Source organism: Mytilus galloprovincialis, chromosome 5 (assembly GCF_965363235.1).
Source record: "Mytilus galloprovincialis chromosome 5, xbMytGall1.hap1.1, whole genome shotgun sequence".
NCBI classification, from domain to species: Eukaryota; Metazoa; Mollusca; class Bivalvia; order Mytilida; family Mytilidae; genus Mytilus; species Mytilus galloprovincialis.
In genome coordinates, this window is record NC_134842.1 from 13,066,836 (window position 1) to 13,088,082 (window position 21,247).

Sequence of the window (21,247 nt, forward strand, 5' to 3'; positions counted from 1 at the left end):
CACCCAACCCCTTATTCTTGTCTTCTGAACCTTACCTAGATACCAGTATTAATTTATCCTCTCTAAGTGATAAATCAAAATTTGATTAAAAAATAGTATATAATAGGAGGTTGTGTTATTTGTGTATAAGATGTAAAATGTTCTGTTGTTTATTAAGATTGCTAGGTTGTCTAAATAGAAAAAAGTAAATAGATATACTGTTTGCATATACCTACATGAATTAAACATTTACTCTAATTCAGTTTATTGATGAAATCAATTCATAGATATGAATAAGATATTGCTTAATAATTAGATCTATTATATTATTAATATCCAGGATGACCATAATTCAAATAAATTCACCCATCTAGTGAACCAAAGATGGCATTTTTAGGCAGTTAAGCTGCCTTATGCGAGCACCCTAGATTTGTGTTCTACCCAATAAATGCTGTAATATTTGCCATTGTTATTATCTAGCTGGAAACTATGTTATTTATAACTAATTGGACAGTTTTTTCATACTTTTAATTCTGGATTACAAAAAAATGACCAGAAAAACCTTAAATGATCGTCGTTTGACCCAAAAGTCTTGAAGTTGCACATAGGAAGTAGAGCACGTTAGGAAATCGTATCTCACAAAAAACAACATTGAAAACAAAATGGATGACAATTACAATATCGGATCCGATTCCGGAAGCGGATAAGGGTAATTCCAGGTTTTGGCGATCAACTAAAAAAACCAAAACAGACAGATGGCAAAATACATCTTTGCATGGTAAATAAATATAAACACTAGAATTGAAACCCCCAAAGATATATGGAAAAGAAAGAAAAAGCAGAAAATGTTTTGTACAGAAAGTCAAAATTACTTTTTGACAAATTTAATGTCAAAATCTAATACGATGTGACAGCTGGGAACAGTATAGCTAACAATATATATGTTCCTGGTGACAGTATAAATTTTCTTTATCAGTGATAAATGTTGGGAATGCATGCTAGATGCTTTCAATAATTATAGTATTATTATGTATTTTACCTGTGTAATTGCTAAAGCCTCATAATAAATGTATAATACTATCTGCAAACTATATAGTGTATGTAACAAATATAGCAATGACTATGAATTAACTTACAGAATTACTAAGTATGACATACCAGGAAGACTTTGAAAGATTTTTTTAAAAAGAAAACAATCTATTTATGTTTACTCTGTTTCTAAAACATCTGAAAAGAAAAACAATTTAGACTTCTTTCACTTGAATAAATCAAATATTTCCTAATTACAAAAACAAAATATTTTGAATTGTATTTGGTGTATTAGATAATAAAATATGTTAGAGGCATGCTAATACTCACTACACAAGTTTGATTCCTTCCCCCTAATTGTCAGTTATGTTGTAGTCTTGTTGTTTGTACATTTTTATAAACTGTAATAATTCTTAATACAATGAAATATCTAAGAACTCTTCTTTTAGTCTCTTTGTTTGTATTTAGTGAAGTGAAGGGTCAAAGTGGTTTGAATTTGCGCAATTGTTGACTGAGTGGTCAAAGTAGTTTATAATTGGGGACTTGGTGGCCAAGTGGTTGAAGTAGTTTGTATTTTGAGGCTTGTGGCAAAGTTATCAAAGTAGTTTGTATTTGGGGACTTGGTGGCCAAGTGGTCAAGTACTGTAAATTCAGAAAATATTGAGTGCATTTATTATTGCGATTTTGTCATTTTAAACTTGAATGCAATTTTAATTTTTACAATTTTGAGAAAAATCCTGCTTAATTCAGATAAAATATTACAAAATGCAAGTTATAATTATTGTGTTAACAACTCTGTCGCATTATTCATAATAATAAAGACCTCACATTAATTTCTAAATTTACAGTAGTTTGTATTTGGGGACTTGGTGGCCAAGTGGTCAAAGTAGTTTGTATTAGGTGATTTGGTGGCCAAGTGGTCAAAGTAGTTTGTATTTGGGGACTTGTTGGAAAATCAATCAAAGTAGTTTGTATATGGGGACTTTGTGACAGAGTGGTCCAAATAGTTTGTACTTCAGGTCTTGGTGCCGCAGTGGTTGAGGTATTTTGTATTGGAGGTCTTGGTGACCAAGTGGTTGAAATAGTTTGTATTTGAGGTCTTGGTGATGGAGTGGTCAAAGTAATATGTATTTGAGGTCTTGGTGATGGAATGGTCAAAGTAATTTGAATTTGTGGTCGAGTTATCAAAGTAGTTTGTATTTTGGAGACTTGGTGACTGAGATGTCAAAGAAGCTTGTATTTGATGACTAAGTGACTGGCTGGTCAAAGGAGTTTGTATTTGGGGACTTGGTGAAAAAGTGGTTAAAATAGTTTCTTTTTGGGAAGTTGGTCACTGAGTGGTCAAAGTAATTTGTATTTGAGGACTTGGTGACCAAGTGGACAAAGTAGTTTGTATTTGGTGGACTTTGTGGCCAACTGGTCAAAGCAGTTTGAATATGGGAACTTGGTGATTGAGTGGTCAAAGTAATTTGTATTTGGTTGGTGACTGAGTGGTCAAAGTAATTTGTATTTTGGAGACTTGGTGACTGAGAGGTCAAGGTAGCTTGTATTTGAGGACTTGGTGGCCAACTGGTCAAAGCAGTTTGCATATGGGAACCTGGTGTCTGAGTGGTCAAAATAGTTTGTAATTGGAGACTTGATGGCTGAGTGGACAAAGTAGTTTATACATGGGGACTTGGTGGCAGAGTGGTCTAATTGGTTTGCATTTGGGGACTTGGTGGCCAACAAATCAATGTAGTTTGTGTTTAGGGACTTGGTGGCAGAGTGTTTAAAGTAGTTTGTATTTTGGGGAATTGGTGGTCAAGTGGTCAAGGTAGTTTGTAATCAGGGATTTAATGGCCAAGGGGTCAAATAGTTCCTATTTGTGGACTTGGTGGCAGTGTGGTCAAAGTTGTTTGTATTTGATGACTTGGTGGCCAACTGGTCAAGGAAGTTTGTATTTGGGGACTTGGTGACAGAGTGGTAAAATTTAGTTTTGTATTTGATAACTTGGTGACCAACTGGTCCAGGTAGTTTGTATTTGGCGATTTGGTGATCAAAATAGTTTTATGAGACTTGGTTGCCGAGTGCATGGTCAAAGTAGTTTATATTTGAGGACTTGTTGACTGAATGATCAAAGTAGTTTGTATTTGGAGACTTGTTGACAGAATGATCACAGTAGTTTGTATTTGGAGACTTGGTGACTGAATGATCACAGAAGTTTGTATTTGGAGACTTGTGGACTGAATGATCACAGTAGTTTGTATTTGGAGACTTGTTGGCTGAATGATCACAGAAGTTTGTATTTGGAGACTTGTTGACTAAATGATCACAGAAGTTTGTATTTGGAGACTTGTGGACTGAAAGATCACAGTAGTTTGTATTTGGAGACTTGTTGACTGAATGATCACAGTAGTTTGTATTTGGAGACTTGTTGACTGAATGATCACAGTAGTTTGTATTTGGAGACTTGTTGACTGAATGATCACAGTAATTTGTATTTGGGAATTGTTGACTGAATGATCACAGTAGTTTGTATTTGGAGACTTGGTGACTGAATGATCACAGAAGTTTGTATTTGGAGACTTGTTGACTGAATGATTACAGAAGTTTGTATTTGGAGACCTGTTGACTGAATGATCACAGTAGTTTGTATTTGGAGACTTGTTGACTGAATGATCACAGTAATTTGTATTTGGGGAATTGTTGACTGAATGATCACAGTAGTTTGTATTTGGAGACTTGGTGACTGAATGATCACAGAAGTTTGTATTTGGAGACTTGTGGACTGAATAATCACAGTAGTTTGTATTTGGAGACTTGTTGACTGAATGATCACAGAAGTTTGTATTTGGGGACTTGTTGACTGAATAATCACAGTAGTTTGTATTTGGAGACTTGTTGACTGAATGATCACAGAAGTTTGTATTTGGGGACTTGTTGACTGAATGATCACAGTAGTTTGTATTTGGAGACTTGTGGACTGAATGATCACAGTAGTTTGTATTTGGAGACTTGGTGACTGAATGATCACAGAAGTTTGTATTTGGAGACTTGTTGACTGAATAATCACAGTAGTTTGTATTTGGAGACTTGTTGACTGAATGATCACAGAAGTTTGTATTTGGGGACTTGTTGACTGAATAATCACAGTAGTTTGTATTTGGAGACTTGTTGACTGAATGATCACAGAAGTTTGTATTTGGGGACTTGTTGACTGAATGATCACAGTAGTTTGTATTTGGAGACTTGTGGACTGAATGATCACAGAAGTTTGTATTTGGGGACTTGTTGACTGAATAATCACAGAAGTTTGTGTGGTCAAAGTAGTTTGTATTTGAGGACTTTGTGACCGATTGGTTAAAGTAGTTTGTATTTGGTTGACTTGGTGGCTAACTGGTCAAAGTAGTTTGCATATGGGAACTTGATGACTGAGTGGTCAAAGTAGTTTGTATTTGAGAACTTAATGGCCAAGTGGTCAAAGTAGTTTGTACAAAGACTTGTTGGTGACCTTCTGCTGTTGTTTTTTCTATGGTCAGGTTGTTGTCTCTTTGACACATTCCCCATTTCCATTCTCAATTTTATGTATTTGAGGACTTAGTGGCCAAGTGGTCAAAGTAGTTTGTATTTTGGGACTTGGTGACTGAGTGGACAAAGCAGTTTGTATTTTGGGACTTGGTGACTGAGTGGTCATAGTAATTTGTAATTTGAGAATTGGTGGCTGAGTTGACAAAGTTGTTTGTAGTGGACATGGTGACAGAGTGGTCAAGGTAGTTTGTAATCAGGGACTTAGTGGCCAAGGGGTCAAAGTAGTTCCTATATTGGGACTTTGTAGCAGTGTGGTCAAAGTAGTATGTATTTGATGACTTGGTGGTCAACTGGTCAAGGTAGTTTGTATTTGGGGACTTGGTGACAGAGAGGTTAAAGTAGTTTGTATTTGGGGGCCTTGGTGGCAGTGTGGTCAAATTAGTTTGTATTTGGGGGATTTGGTGGCCAATTGGTCAAAATGATTTGTAATTTGAGACTTGTTGGCTGAGTGGTCGAACTAGTTTGTATTTGGGGGACTTGGTGGCAGTGTGGTCAAATTAGTTTGTATTTAGGGACTAGGTGGCCAAGTGGTCAAGGTAGTTTGTATTTAAGGACTTTATGGCAGAGTGTTTAAAGTAGTTTGAATTTGGGGGACTTGGTGGTCAACTGGTCAAGGTAGTTTGTAATCAGGGACTTAGTGGCCAAAGGGTAAAAGTAGTTCCTATTTGGGGACTTAGTGGCAGAGTGGTCAAAGTAGTTTGTATCTGGTGACTTGGTGTCAACTGGTCAAGGTAGTTTGTATTTGGGGAATTGGTGGCAAAGTGGTTAAAGTAGTTTGTATTTGGGGGACTTGGTGGCAGAGTGGTCAAAATAGTTTGTATTTAGGGGAATTGATAGCCAAGTAGTCAAAATAGTTTGTAATTAGGGACTTAGTGGCCAACTGGTCAAGGTGGTTTGTATTTTGGGACGTGTCAGAGTGGTCACAGTAGTTCGTATTTTGGGGACTTGTTGGCAGTGTGGTCAAAATAGTTTGTACAAAGACTTGTTGTTGACCTTCTGTTGTTGTTTTTTCTATGGTCAGGTTGTTGTCTCTTTGACACATTTCCCATTTCCATTCTCAATTTTTATGTATTTGAGGACTTAGTGGCCAAGTGGTCAAAGTAATTTGTATTTTGGGACTTGGTGACTGAGTGGACAAAGCAGTTTGTATTTTGGGACTTGGTGACTGAATGGTCATAGTAATTTGTAATTGGAGTATTGGTGGCTGAGTTGACAAAGTTGTTTGTAGTGGACATGGTGACAGAGTGGTCAAGGTAGTTTGTAATCAGGGACTTAGTGGCCAAGGGGTCAAAGTAGTTCCTATTTTGGGACTTGGTGGCAGTGTGGTCAAAGTAGTTTGTATTTGATGACTTGGTGGTCAACTGGTCAAGGTAGTTTGTATTTGGAGACTTGGTGGCAAAGAGGTTATAGTAGTTTGTATTTGGGGGACTTGGTGGCTGTGTGGTCAGATTAGTTTGTGTTTGGTGGCCAAATGGTCAAAATAATTTGTAATTTGAGACTTGGTGGCTGAGTGGTCAAAGTGGTTTATATATGGGGACTTGGTGGCAGAGTGGTCTAATTGGTTTGTATTTGGGGACTAGGTGGCCAACTAGTCAAGGTAGTTTGTATTTAGGGATTTTATGGCAGAGTGTTTAAAATAGTTTAAATTTGGGGGACTTGGTGACCAACTGGTCAAGGTAGTTTGTAACCAGGGACTTAGTGGCCAAGGGGTCAAAGTAGTTCCTATTTGGGGACAGTGGCAGAGTGGTCAAAGTAGTTCCTATTTGGGGACAGTGGCAGAGTGGTCAAAGTAGTTTGTATCTGGTGACTTGGTGGCCAACTGGTCATGGTAGTTTGTATTTTGGGGACTTGGTGGCAGAGTGGTTAAAGTAGTTTGTATTTGGGGGCCTTGGTGGCAGAGTGGTCAAATTAGTTTGTATTCAGGGGAATTGGTGGCCAAGTGGTCAAAGTAGTTTGTAATTAGGGACTTAGTGGCCAACTGGTCAAGGTAGTTTGTATTTGGGGACTTGGTGGCAGAGTGGTCACAGTAGTTTGTATTTTGGGGACTTATTGGCAGAGTGGTCAAGGTAGTTTGTATTTGGGGGACTTGGTGGCCAAGTTATTTTGTAATTGGGGACTAAGTGGTCAAGCATTCAAAGTATTTTGTAATTGCGGACTTGGTGGCGGAGTGGTCAAAGAAGGTTGTAATTTGCAACATGGTGGCCCAGCAGTCAAATTTTTTGTAATCAGACTTGGTGGCCAAGCAGTCAAAGTTGCTTTTAACTAGGGACTTGGTGGCAAATTAAAGCAGTTTGTTATTTTGGATTTGTTGGAAGAGTGTTCAAAGTACCCCAGTAGTTCTTCTACAATAATCACTTGTCTGTCAACTCTTAGATTGTTAGTTGTGAACTAGCTCTTTTACAGCTGCATTATACTTAAAGATCAAGGAATTCAATTTGTTTTTTACTAAGGTTGTGATGTCTTTCCAGATATGGATGTTTTCTCACCAATCAAACCTGGCTCCAATGATAAAGCTATGGTAGCTCCAAGTTAAACACTAACACTATTTGTTCTGGTTGAACAATTTAGAAATTCAAGTCTTTTAATTGAGGACTGCAGTCTTATAGCAAACTGGTAAATGGTGTCTGACCCCACCAAAAACAGTGACAATTCATTGTTCCAAAGCAACCTATTCTTAAAATTAAAACAAATGTCGAACAAATAGAAGGTTCAAAACAGTGGCATTCTAAATGTATTACAGTTTTATAGTAGTCTTGTAAATGCTGCCAGGAACCAAAAATATGTTACAAATTGGAAAACTTACAAGTTCCTTCTTTGAAACTGTAAGGTCAAGTACATTTGTATTTGGACAATTGATTAATAGATGGGTGCTTAACATCTAGTGGCAATTATTACGTTATGATAAAATGAAGATAACATTCTTTGTAAGAGACCATTGCTTTGAGTTTGGATTTTAACATACTCCCTCACAAGGTATTTACAGTCTGGGAAAACACATATCCTAATCCTATTTCTGGTCTCATTCACCTCTCTTCTACTCAGAGTTATTATTCTGAAATCCTATTCAGTGTTTGGTAATTTAAGTCTTTTTTATTTCAGACTTTTTGTTGCATAGTTTACCTATGAAAATACTTCGTATGCAGAACTTTAGTAGGTCAAAAATTGTTTTGTTGATCTTTGGTAATTTTACAATTATAAGAATAACTTTTCCCATGTAAACCAAGATGTTTGTTTAGTAATATAAGGTTCATTATTATGCCCAGCTTAAGATAGCAGGGTATTGTTTCCTCTGTCTGTGCATCCCTTGGTTGGTTAGGCCAACCTGTATCAGATGAAAGGTTTTTGGTACAGACAGTTTACCATGTTGTGATCAATCCAGTTGAGACAGGTTATTTATGATGTGACCTTTACATATTATTTACAAAATAAGAATTTTGACATACCAAATAGTTCAATTTTGGTTCCTCAATACTCTTCAACTTTGTACTTGTTTGGCTTTAAAACTATTTTGATCTGAGCGTCACTGATGATTCTTATGTAGACCAAACGCGCGTCTGGTGTACTAAATTATAATCCTGGTACCTTTAATAACTATTCAGTGAACCATGGAAATGTGATGACATAAGCAGGGAATCTTGCTATTTTGACATTCTTGATTTACCATTAAATTCTAATCTATTAAAATGAGATAATTTCTCATATAAAGTAGAATTAAAATTTGAATCATGATGTGTCATGTGGACAACATCCCAACCTATAAACTTTGAAATATATAAATAAATACCTGTATACAATTTGTAATCGGATCAAATGATGACAAATAGCATATCAGAATACAAATTTTTGTAAGACAGAATAATTTTTACTACAGTTGTTGCCCTTTGCATATTAAAACATTTATCAAATAAAATTTGTTGACAACAGTTTTTATAAAAATAAGAAGATGTGGTATGAATGCTAACAAGACAGTACGTATGTTTACTTTAGACTGTTAGAGACACAATTTCACAAATATGATAATGCATAGTTAATTAAATAAGTATACACAACTTGTGTAGCTGATATACCTATCAGTGAAGTCTTATAAAGTTAAATAAATGATTTAGGAAAAGGTTACAACATAAATGTCATATAAGAGAAGAAATCTTGTATTGACTCTGATCACTAAATAAAAATAACTGATATCTCGTGACAGCAAATAAGGTCTAGTATTATTGCACTACTCATTCTGATATAAAATTAGATACTCATCACAACAGACAACAAGGACAAATTGTATAAAATTTATTTATAATAATAAATATCATTTATGTGATAAATATACACATACAAGTACATGCATATCAATATATGTTCCCATGGTCATGATTTCATTTCAATGCATTTTAACAACTTTTTTTTAAGCATGTATGAAAAACTTTTCCCTTATTTTGAGGTTTTACCCATTTAATAACCAAAATTGAAATTGAAAATACAATAAAATTGGTGGGTAATAACTGTGTTTATCAATACTTTTAAACCAAGATTTCATTTCCAGCTGGAATTAAGTCCATAAAGATCACTCCTAAAGAATGGTATAATGATAAAATTAATAATAAATTCATACAGGTTAGCTAGATGGTATGTACAATTTTTACAAGCACCATTTTGAAGTTAGTTACCGTCTTTCAATCACATGTATATTATGTCAGTGATTTATCAATTTCCTGCTTGACATTTCAACTACATTATTTAACACTGCTTAAATCAATGTTTATAACTATTCAATAAAAACACCTTTTCACAATGTAGAGTACATGGATTCATTGAACAAGTTTTTCTTTACAGAAGACATTATAATTTTTTTAAAGTTTGTATCAGTAAGTGATATTTTTTTTGTAATAAAATGACATAAAAGCATTCTGTTAAAATAACGTAAAATATTCCAATAATTGCTATAATTGTCTTCCTATTGTCCAGGTGCTGATAAACTCTTGTCCATGAACTTTCGCTTGGAAAAGCATAACCACCACTGAAATAAAATTAAATCCACATGTCATTTCAATTAACATAAACAGTAAAATTTGCAGAAAACCAGCAATTGAAAATTCTAGCTTTTGTTTCTATGAAACTATTAACTGATAGCACAACCAAAAATTCTATGAAAATTGGATAAGCATTATGTTTATAATTTACTGCTCTGAATTTAAAGTAAAAACAGATGAGTAAGTTCCCTTTGTAATATATATAATCCATAGAATTTTGAAAGCAGTAGGTCCAGTAAGACCCCTTTTTGGCCCCAAAATATGGCAGTTTTATGAAATTGTTAAAATGTAAACTTTTAGTTATTTATTGGAAAGTAGAATGATTCTGCTACATAAATATGGGCTGTTTTTGATAATACAATGCACTTATATCGGGTACTAGCATCATTAAGTCATGCTAAATTACTAAAATCTTCACAATTATAGGATTTCAGTTAAATTTTAGACCGTTTCTGTCCTAAATGAAAGTGGCCACATTTGTGTTCATTCTTAATATTGAAATTTAATTTGTATATGATGATAATACATAACATATATACAGACTGAGGATGAACATGGATGCGGCCACTTTCATTTTTTGACAAAAACCATCTGAAAAGTTACATTTTTTGTCATATTTGATAGATTTTTCATATTTAAGCTTGAATCAGAGCATTTTTAACATCTTTCATATATACTAATTGAATCAACTGAAATAGACACTTAAGTGTCCAAAATCTTTTGTAAGTGAAATTTGAGGCCAAAATCGGCCATTACCGGACCTACTCCCTTGAAAATGTTGACATGCTTGATCATTCAATATTACTAATAGAATGATTGATAACTTGCCATAAGTGCACATTGTCAAATAAATGGAAATCATATTTTTACCATATTTCATGACAAAATAGATCTAAATGTTTTAAAAAGCATTTTTAGAAATATGGGATACAATGTTTCTGGAACTCTTTAAAATGTATATTATCCATTTTATCGATTTTTTGAATAACATAAAATTATTATTGGGTGCCTATGGTACATTTATTCTAAAAACATCCCTTTTAAAGATGATTTTAGTTGATAAAGATATTTTTTTTCCCCATAGCATACTATACTAATAAAGAATAAATAGCAGATCAAAGCAAAGCTGCTAATTATGTCAACTTGACAAAATTTCTATCTTTCTCTTAAATTATTTAAAATTCCAACACATAATTGTTTTTTAACCACTATCCATTTTTTTTGTGTATGAAATTCTACACATTTATTCAAGCTTGGCCTTTATTGCTAACAATACAGTATGGCTTTGCTCATTGTTGAAGGCTGAATTGTGAGCTATAATTGCTTACCTTCATGTCTTGGTTTCTGGAGGCAATTTTATCATCACATTATTTTTCTTTGTTCATGACAACGAAAGGTAATGAAATACCCTCCAATTATTTGTTTAATTTTTGTTTTGATAATTATAAAATACCTTGCTAGGTTTATCGGTAGCTGCATCAAATACTTTTTCACACATCCTTAATCCAGTTTCTTGTCTAATCTGTAAAAAGTAGTTCCTCATGGTATCTGTAATCAGAGAAGAAAATAAAATCAAATGTTAAAATATATTTAGCAGTCAATTTCTTTTTTTGGAAGATGAAGCTGTTGACATGTTCGTTTCTTAACTCATATTTTGAAGCAACAAAAAAAACAAAAAACAAACAACATTTGAAATTATATCAAATTAGGTATCATTTGATGAACAACGAAAGAAAAATACACATATATCTCTTCACTGATTCCATGCAAAGAAATATTTATAAAATCTCCTCACTTTTTAACTGACCTCCACATTATAAATAACAAATATATTGGTACATCCTAAATCTAGATATTCTGAAAGAATAATACAGAAATAACTACATAAAACTATAAAGAACCTAATGAATGATGTTCAGTGTGTTTTCCGAATCATCTTTATTTGCTGTTTGAAAAGAGAAATACTTGAAAAGAAATATAAGAGGTATTCATTCATGACAAAAAATCAAAAGAATGCCATAATCATTATGCTCAGCAAAAAAACACAATAAGCACTTTCATTGCTGTTCTTGATCTCAAAATCACAATGAGGTCTACAACACTGAGCAAAAAAACTCTCACTCATTCCATTTTACCACTGTGTGTAGATCTACAGGTAACGAGCCAAAATAACACAATCATGTTACCTACCTTCTTCAGCTCTACTTTTAGGTTTAGCAAACATTGCATTTAATGGAAAACCACTTTCTCCAGGAATGGGGAAATTCTTTAATGCTAGAGTATACATTTCCTTCTGTGCATCGTTTTTGGAATTACACTGTAAATATATACAAAACATAGTTGTTATTTTAAAGCCATGATAAGAAGTCAGTCATATCACAGAATGAAATATTGTTAGTTATGGATTCATAATTATTCTTAAAAGACATGCATAGAGGACTTGGTTTGGTAAATACATGAATTCATGTTGTCTGCCTATTGGTTGGGTTGTTGTCTCTTTGACACATACCCCATTTCCATTCTCAATTTTATTCATAAATCTATTTCCATAACTTCTGTTTAAATGTAGACTTTATTTGTTCCAAAAGATTTGTGAGATTTTTTTCCCATTTTTGGCTATATTTGTTTTCTCTTACAATCCCTACTGAAAGATTTGACATTCAAAACTATAAAGGCTTTCTATGGTTCTATTAGCACAATTAACAATATATTATAGACATATCACATTTCATACTGTGAAAGATTTGTTAAACTAAATGCCAAGGTTCACAACGAAAATGTGACTATATCTTTTTGTGTTTTAAAATTTTTGAGTTCATTATGATCATGATGATAATGCAATTTTTTTTGCATACATATTCTAAAACCAAACTTTGCAGCCACAAGAAATAATAGTTGCTGTGAGAATGAATAAGAATAGTTGTGGGACATACACCGGTATATCATACATATATTTTAAAGACTGTGACGTAATTGGAAAACACTTTTCATGCTAATACAGGGGTGATAGTGTGCAGAACTGTTTTTGCAATTTCAACATTTTTTTCTATAAAATTGTGTGGGGGCACCATGGGCCTTAAAAAAAGTCTTCTGAATTTTTATCCTTCTGATAAAAGATTCTTATAAGATTTTAGTATTAAATCAAGTAAAACTTCAGCTAATTACAATTGTTTAGAAAAAATATTTTCTGAAGTCTAACTGTCATTATATCAAGAAGAATTTGACCGATTTATGAAGAAATTTGTGCACATTTTACCTCCAACATTGTGACAAAAAGGAAGTAAACCTTGCTTAAATTGTGTCAATCAAAACTGAGCTATTATCTGGTATTTTTGTATTGTAGATTAGATGTGCATCTAAATGTTTTTTCTACATTGGCTAGAGGTATAAGGGTAGGGTTGAGATCTCACAAAAAGATGTTTAATCCTCTGTTTTTTTGGTGGATGTCCCAAGTCAGGAGCCTTATGGCATTGTTAGTCTTGTATGATTTTAATTTTAGTTTTTTTATACTGTGAAAGTATTTTTATTCGTGGGGTACCAATTTTCGTGGATGACTTTATCCACGAATTTAAGTGTCCAACGAAATAAAACAACCATTGTCTAAATCAAGACATTGAAAAAATCCCCATGTAGGTTTGACTACTGATATGATTTAGAGAATATAGTGGATAACGCCAAATCCAAGAATACTGATAGTAGTCACAGGGAAAACGCACTATGAATTAGAACCTTAGTGAGCACACTCACATACCCCACGTCCCCACATTGTCATTGGAGAAATTAAATAAGTGTAAGAAAAAAATTGTATAAGAAAAAATATTGAATAATAATTTCCTGTCAATATGCACATCTACATAGTATGTCCTTATTATCTACAAAATTTCATGAAATTCTGTCATGTGGTTTCAGAGGAGTTGAGATGACAAACTGTTGCAGAAGTACATTGAAGCAAATAAGTTCAAAGGGGCGTAACTCCTAGAAAAACAAATGAATCGTAATTTCCTGTCAATATTCACATCTACGTAGTTTGTCCTTATTAACTACAAAGTTTCATGAAATTCTGTTGTATGGTTTCAGAGGAGTTAATTGAGATGACAAACTGTTGAAGTAGTACCTTAAGCAAATAAGTTCAAAGAGATGTAACTCCTAGAAAAAAATTGAATCATAATTTCCTGTCGATATGCACATCTACATAGTATGTCCTTATTATCTTAAAAGGTTTCATGAAATTCTGTTGTGTAGTTTCAGAGGAGTTGCGATGACAAACTGTTGCAGTAGTACATTGAGGCAAATAAGTTCAAAGGGGCGAAACTCCTAGAAAAAAAATTGAATCATAATTTCCTGTCGACATGCATATCTACATAATATGTCATTTCCATCTAAAAAGATTTCGTGAAATTCTGTTGTGTGGTTTGAGAGGAGTTGCGATGACAAGAAACAGGACTGATGGACGGACTAACCGAGGGACGGACGGGTCAAAAACATTATACTCTCCACAACTTCAAAGTCAATTTCCCGGTGTTGATATGCTAGTATGATAAAGTGTTCATTTTATATCCTCATAGTTCTCGTACATATGGGAAATAATAATTTCATGCTGGGCTTGATTTTGATACAAATTATTTGACAATTAAAGATACATTAATAGTCCAAGTTAATTTGTTTACGTTTCTGTTTTCTTTAGGTGACATGTTTATGGCCTAATTAACACCTCTGTTGGTCTTTAATCTGTTGATAACTTTATCTTGGGTAAATTAGTGTTGACACAACAATAAACTTGGGTCAATGTTATATTGAAATTTCCTTCAATCCAGACCCTTACTTTCTAGCGGCTTCAAATTTTCATTTTTTCTTTTAAAAACTGAAATCCACAAATTTTAAAACCCACGAACATGTAAATATTGCCCAAACCACGAAAATTGATACCCACGAATTAAAGTACTTTCACAGTATAATTCATAGTTAATAAAAACGTCCATGATAAAGTAAACATTTTGTTAAGGGGTCAGCTGAAGCATGCCTCTGGGTGCGGATTTTCTCGCTGTGTTGAAGACCATTGGTGGCCTTCAGCTGTTTTCTGTAAAGTGTTGTTTGGCCAGGTTGTTGTCTCTTTGACAAATTCCCCATTTCCATTCTCAATTTTATCTGTCTAATTTTCTGATAAAATTATGTTTATTCTTTGTGTTTACTTCAGACATGCTGTTATAGTCTGAGATGTATATATAAAAGTTTTAATAACTTACTCTCTGCATTTTCTTCAAACATTCTGTTACATACAGTGTTATGTAAATAAGTGTTCTATCAGCCTCACTCTGAAAAGTATAAAATGAAGCCAAAATTTGTTAATTGTTCATGATTCAAGATTCAAAGTTTTATTTAGAGTCGATATTCAATAAACTACATAAACACAAGCTCTAGTGAGCTTTTCAAATCGACTTAATCACAAAATACAATACACACACACACACAATACAATACACACATACAAAAGTCATGAAAACAACACAATTTTAAACATATAATGCATAGTAAGATACCATAAATGACATATATAAGTTAAAAGCATAGTACACTTAAAACATAGCACAAGTTAATAATAAGATTGCACAAATCATATAGTCACACAAAAAATAAAAGTAAAATGAAACAGGCATAAACACTATATGCATGCACTGCAGTGGCATGAGCTGTTACTTGGATCCCATGTTTGTATCAATTTTTTGAATTGATGAAAAGATGTTTCCATTCCATGACATAGCTTGCCAAACACAAGAAAGTTAACATCTTAAGACAATGTTAGAGCCTTCGATAATAACAATTATTAGTTCACCTGTTTTCTAATTATAAAACTTTGCTGAATGTTGATAAAAACTACTAAGATAAGTTTTTCATAAGATTTTTGCCTAATTCCATAACACAATTTTCTCAGTTAAATTTTCTAAATATTTATTCTTGTTTTTTTTCCCATAATAGCTACAGCATTTGTACAGTGTACATGTATATTAATTCTTTGAACAACCTATACACTAAACATTTCATCTATAATTTTTAGTTCAATTTGGAAGAAATATTAATTTTTAATGCTTGGCTTGATCTATAAATGTATAATGACACTTTTCATAAAGTTTTTTTTTGCAAATTAGACAAGAGCCACAGTTTTACTAAAAAGGGTATATCTAAATATTAATATGAAAAAAAATCCTAATGAAAATATACATAAGTTTCAAAAAAATAAATACTGATGGGTTAGAAGCTAATTATATAATGTCTTGTAAACATGTGGAGGATGTTACATGGCTGGTCTATGACACTTTTCTATTTCTGAATTTTACGAACTTAATAATAGGGCATTATCATGCATTGACACTTGAAATACCATGCTAATACAAAAATAATAATCTATTTGGTATTTAAGGCCATATGCTACAGTTACAGGGGAGGTAATGATGTTGCTAACATAAAATGTTATTTTTGCGACTGATTTTTATCATTCAAACTGATTTCACTTTAAACGAGTACATGGACCCCTCTTTTTCAAAGTGGCATTATGTATGAAGATCGTTTGTACCAATTATAATAAAAAAGTCAATATTGAAAAAAAAATAAAATTTGATAAATATACCGCAAAAAATGCCTTTTCATGCTTTTATTTCCTGAAATCCTGAAATTTATAACTTTAGAAGAACTGTTGTACATATTAAGAACATATTTCTGGAAATCCCACTTGTGTTTATCTGTTGAAATATAAAAGTGAGGTATGTCTATCCAAAGAACTGAAATTTTGAGTAAATGTCTAAAATTTTGACCCCTTTTATCTCTAAGAGTAGCACATGAAGGTATATTTTATATTACATATTTGAATTGCCTAGGTGAAAAATACCTAGTATGCAAATTTTCGTAAAAAAAAAAATCATTAAGGGATCAACATGATCGAAACTGTATTGTATGCCCTTTATAATAACACCTACATGTAAGTTAATATCATTGCCTTAACACAAGTCCATCAACTTAAAATGACATTATCATGATTATCACAAACTTTAACATTATAACTATTAACTAAGCAAAAGATTTAAGTTTAATGAACTAAGACTGAAAATGAAGAGCTAAACATTCTACATGGAAACAATTAGCCAAATACCATATGTGATTCATCTTCACTGACCTTATCAGAATCATTATTAAGCTAAAATAATCTACATGGAAATGAGATGCACAAGTCCTTATACGATTGTACACCAAATATCTCAGAATTATATGATTGTACACCAAATATCTCAGAATTATACGATTGTACACCAAATATCTCAGAATTATCAATGGTAGTTCCCTTAAACCAACCTAATCACAAATTAATACACCATGCCTAAGTCTTTCCAACATGCTTTTTTGAGAACAGACAAAAAGTTGTCATTTCTAAAAATATGGCTGGTAATAAAATTCAGAATCTTATTATAATTGGGGATAAGTTGAGTTTTCATTGGCCAAATGTTTTCTCCAGTTAATGATTGGTTAAATCAATGATTAAACGAAGGATGATAGACAAAGATAGCCAGTTGATAGAAGTATCTCTTATTGAAAAAGGTGACCATTATTGGTGACGTCACATATAAGGAACACAAGTTTCTGCAAATCTTTGAAAAGAAATGATAACATTTACCAGAGAAAAAGGTTCTACCACTTGTTGCAGTGGTGGAAATTATATTTCAACCCTCCCTATCAACAAAATAAAATAATCCATAACATCAATCCCTGTGACCAAACTGCTATGTTACTTGAAAAACAAAACAAAAACACTTATTTAGTTTTAAAGAAAACAATCTTTTCTACATAGCAATTCTCACCTTGATTTCATAATTTCTAAAAAATATATTGGCCTTGAAATAATAAATAGCTTCATCTATAATGTCTGAGTCACTACCTGAAATAAACATACAGATTTTTAAAGTTCGTTCTTATGTTGTACTGTTATACCACTGTCCCAGGTTAGGGAAGATTTGGGATCCTGCTTAACATGTTTAACACCGCCACATTACTTATGTATGTGCCTGTCCCAAGTCAGGAGCCTGTAATTCAGTGGTTGTCGTTATTTATGTGTTATATATTTGTTTTTCATTCATTTTTTTTATATAAATAAGGCCGTTAGTTTTCTCGTTTGAATTGTTTTACATTGTCTTATTGAAGCCTTTTATAGCTGACTATGCGTTATGGGCTTTGCTCATTGTTGAAGGCCGTATGGTGACCTATAGTTGTTAATGTCTGTGTCATTTTGGTCTCTTGTGGACAGTTGTCTCATTGGCAATCATACCACATCTTCTTTTTTTATATACAGATGAAAACATCATTCAATTTGTTTATTTTGTAAATCGTCTTATGTCTGAATTCTATAGTGCATGTTAAATTACTAAATTTGCAAATCAATAGATTTTTTTATCTGTATATAAATGACATATCAAGAATATATTGAAAAAACTTAATGTGGTGTTTGTATACATGTCTAAGTCTGATTAGGTACGTGTAAATGACATAATTTGATAATATAAAAGCACTTTTAAATTGAGATTTGATGTTGTTTACATGTATGTCATGTATGTGTAGAATTGATGAAATATGTGAAAAAGGTTCAGCCACTGAAGACTGACTTTTATATTAAATATATAGTCTAATATTGACAGAAACGGAAAAGAAAAACTAAAATTTATGAATTTTAGTACTTACTAATACAGTTGAATTCATATACATGATATAATTATAAAGTAAACTGAAGTAATCCTAGAATTAAAGTTCTGATGAAATGATAAAATTTTGTCAACCCCATAATTCATATATCTAAGTAGTGAAACTAAATAAGGTCATATTTGATAATGATGTCTTCTTAAAAATATAAAAGTGACTTATTGTGTTAAATGACTGCTTTGTAAATTTACATTCGTATGTTTTTATACATACTGTCTTTTGGTGCTGGTCCTTTGTAACTTGTTCTTAGTGGCACCAATGCTACATTTCCTATAAGTTTAGGAGGGTTTGTAAACTGTGAGTGATAAGCCTGTAAAATACAATAACACAGTGTTTTAATATACACTTTCACAAGGCAGGCACCCTATATCTACATCTAATCTTCCTTGCTATCCCAACTAGAACTTGAACTGTAAGCTATTGCTCAAGATTGGTACCCCCTACTGTCAGTGAAGGCTATAACTATAGTCACAAAGAAAACCAGATACTCCGCAGGGTACAGCTTTATACGATCGCAGATCTCAAACTCAGATCAGTTGGGGCAAGTATGGACACAACATTCAAGCTGGATACAGCTCTGAATTTGGATTAAGATTAAATAGCTGACAGAGAATGAATGTGGTCTAATGAACTCAATTTTTTTTTGCTTTTGAGCAATTCACTATGCTGTTGAATATTAATCCCCTAAAAAAAAATGTTTAAAGAAATTTTTTTTTCACCTCCCTCTTTCCCATATGCCAAAAATAATCTCAATTCAAATTTCTAATGAAGTTTGCAACAATAACTACTCATTTACTCATTGCAGTTCTTTATTTCCTCAGAAACAATCTGCTTGACTTTAGTTATCCTCGTCACATTTATTTTCAACTGTTTTTTCAAGTGATGTAATTCTTTTCTCATAACTCTCCATTATCTGTTTGCACCTTTTTTTCTATCTCAATATCGGTAACTGCATGTTGTTCCATGACTATCCTGCATTTTCCACAAAACCACATTGCATCTGTTTTACATAACATGCTGTATTCCGCTTTTGTTTTCTTAAGACAGGTTGTGCAAAAATGTTCCTCACACCTTTGGCATTCCATAAGCTGAGCCTCTGGCTCTTTGAAGATTTTGGTACATTTAGCACATGTCCATGCTTCCTCCTCGTCTTGACTTATTTTTTGTGACGATTTGGGACATGTTGTACTGCCTTTTCTAGTTGAGGATGCCATACTTTTTAATTAATAAAACTAGGGCTTCCCTATTATTTTTTTTTACCTGGCTGAGGAAATTGCATAAGGCTTCCTTACACCAATTTTGTTTGAAGTACTTTATTTTGTTCTATTTTTAATTGGTATCCGGTCGTTCCGGCCCCAAACCGATCCGGCCCCAAGTCAATCCGGCCCAAAGTCGATCCGTCCCAAGTCGATCCGGCCCACGTCGATCCGGCCCCAAGTCGATCCGGCCCCATAATAAAATAAGAAATAACTATATCGATCTTGGAGGAAATTGTGACACAGTATAAATGGAATTTGCAATCACACCACATCTTCCTATATCGATATATTTTCATAAATTTGACAGTATTTTGAATAGTTGTGTGTAGAAAAAACACAAGTTATATGAGTATCCATTATTCTTTATTGCAAGAAAGGAAATGTTGAGTACATATAACAGAGAAGAATCGCTATAGCAGATGACAATATTTAATAACAGTTTCGTATATTTTTTTTTATTGAAGAATTTATTAGACTGTCATTTCAATAATTACTTAATTACTTCCATGTCTTCTCTTTTATAGATAGGATTCGGCAAATCAAACAACATTTCTATATATATATATCTTTATCTTTATTCTCACAAACCAAATTACAAAGGTATAGAGATAATTTTGAGAACTTAAAAGAAAAACAAAGTTTGTATGTATCAGCTTGGGGATCGGCTTGTACCGTTGTGTATGTAACTATTTGTTATTACACAAGATGAAAGACTTGTTAGGATCACAGTCAATTGAAAGAAAACGCTAATTACTGCTGATTAATGTTGATGTCTGAATTGTTTTAATATAATTATACCCAATAATCTTGAAAACTTGTAATAAAAACATAATCAACCTAGTTGTTTTTATACTCATCTGAAGAAAATATTTTTTATTTGTTTTTTACCGTACACCTTTACATTATAATAAAAAGCATAAACATTTATGAATTACTTTAATATATATCTTTATTTTTATTCCTTATAAATATATTTTTTATTGGGGCCGGATCGACTTTACATTTGGGCCGGATCGACGTGGGGCCGGATCGACGTGGGACGGATCGACTTGGGCCGGATCGACGTGGGGCCGGATCGACGCGAAAGCTTTTAATTAAAGAACAAGGTTCCCTATCCTTGATTGTTGTATTTCAAACGAAGCCAGACTATCCTAATTGTATTTTGGTTTAAAGGACAAGGCTACCCTATCCTTTACTAAATTCGATTGTCAAATGAAGCTAGACTATCCTATTGTTGACAGGGCTTCTCTATCACTTGTTTAATTTCTTTCGGGACAAGGCTTCCTCATCCGTTTGACATACAATGTAGACTGCACTCTCAAATGATAGAAATAGGGCATGCTATGTTATGATAAAAAGAATACATGCGAGTAAATATAAACTTAATTCATTAAAAAGTATCCTATATGATATGAAGACAAATTATTTACTGGCATTTTCCTTTTCCAATGTTTCTGTTACACCCCAATCACTTCCTTGAGAGGCCGCTTCAAACAACTACAAAAATAACTTAAAAAATGTAAAGGAATACATCCAAATATATTTCCTTTACATGAGAAATAATCTATAAAGGTACCAAACTGCATTTTTTATAATAATAAAATGTAAAGAATAGATACATTCCCACCTAAAAATTATATTATTTTGATGTGT

At 32.8% G+C, this 21,247-nt stretch overlaps 1 protein-coding gene across 1 annotated transcript; it reads right to left on the minus strand.

Moving 5' to 3' along the window:
- Positions 1-8,846: 8,846 nt before the first annotated feature.
- Positions 8,847-21,112, minus strand: LOC143075180 (actin-related protein 2/3 complex subunit 3-like). Its single transcript, XM_076250520.1, has 7 exons — positions 21,025-21,112; positions 18,549-18,645; positions 17,444-17,520; positions 14,843-14,911; positions 11,790-11,916; positions 11,053-11,147; positions 8,847-9,586 (listed from the first exon to the last, which is right to left on the minus strand). The coding sequence occupies exons 1-7, from the start codon at positions 21,028-21,030 to the stop codon at positions 9,524-9,526; spliced, it is 534 nt and encodes a 177-aa protein (XP_076106635.1). The 5' UTR covers positions 21,031-21,112; the 3' UTR covers positions 8,847-9,523.
- Between the last annotated feature and the right edge of the window lie 135 nt (positions 21,113-21,247).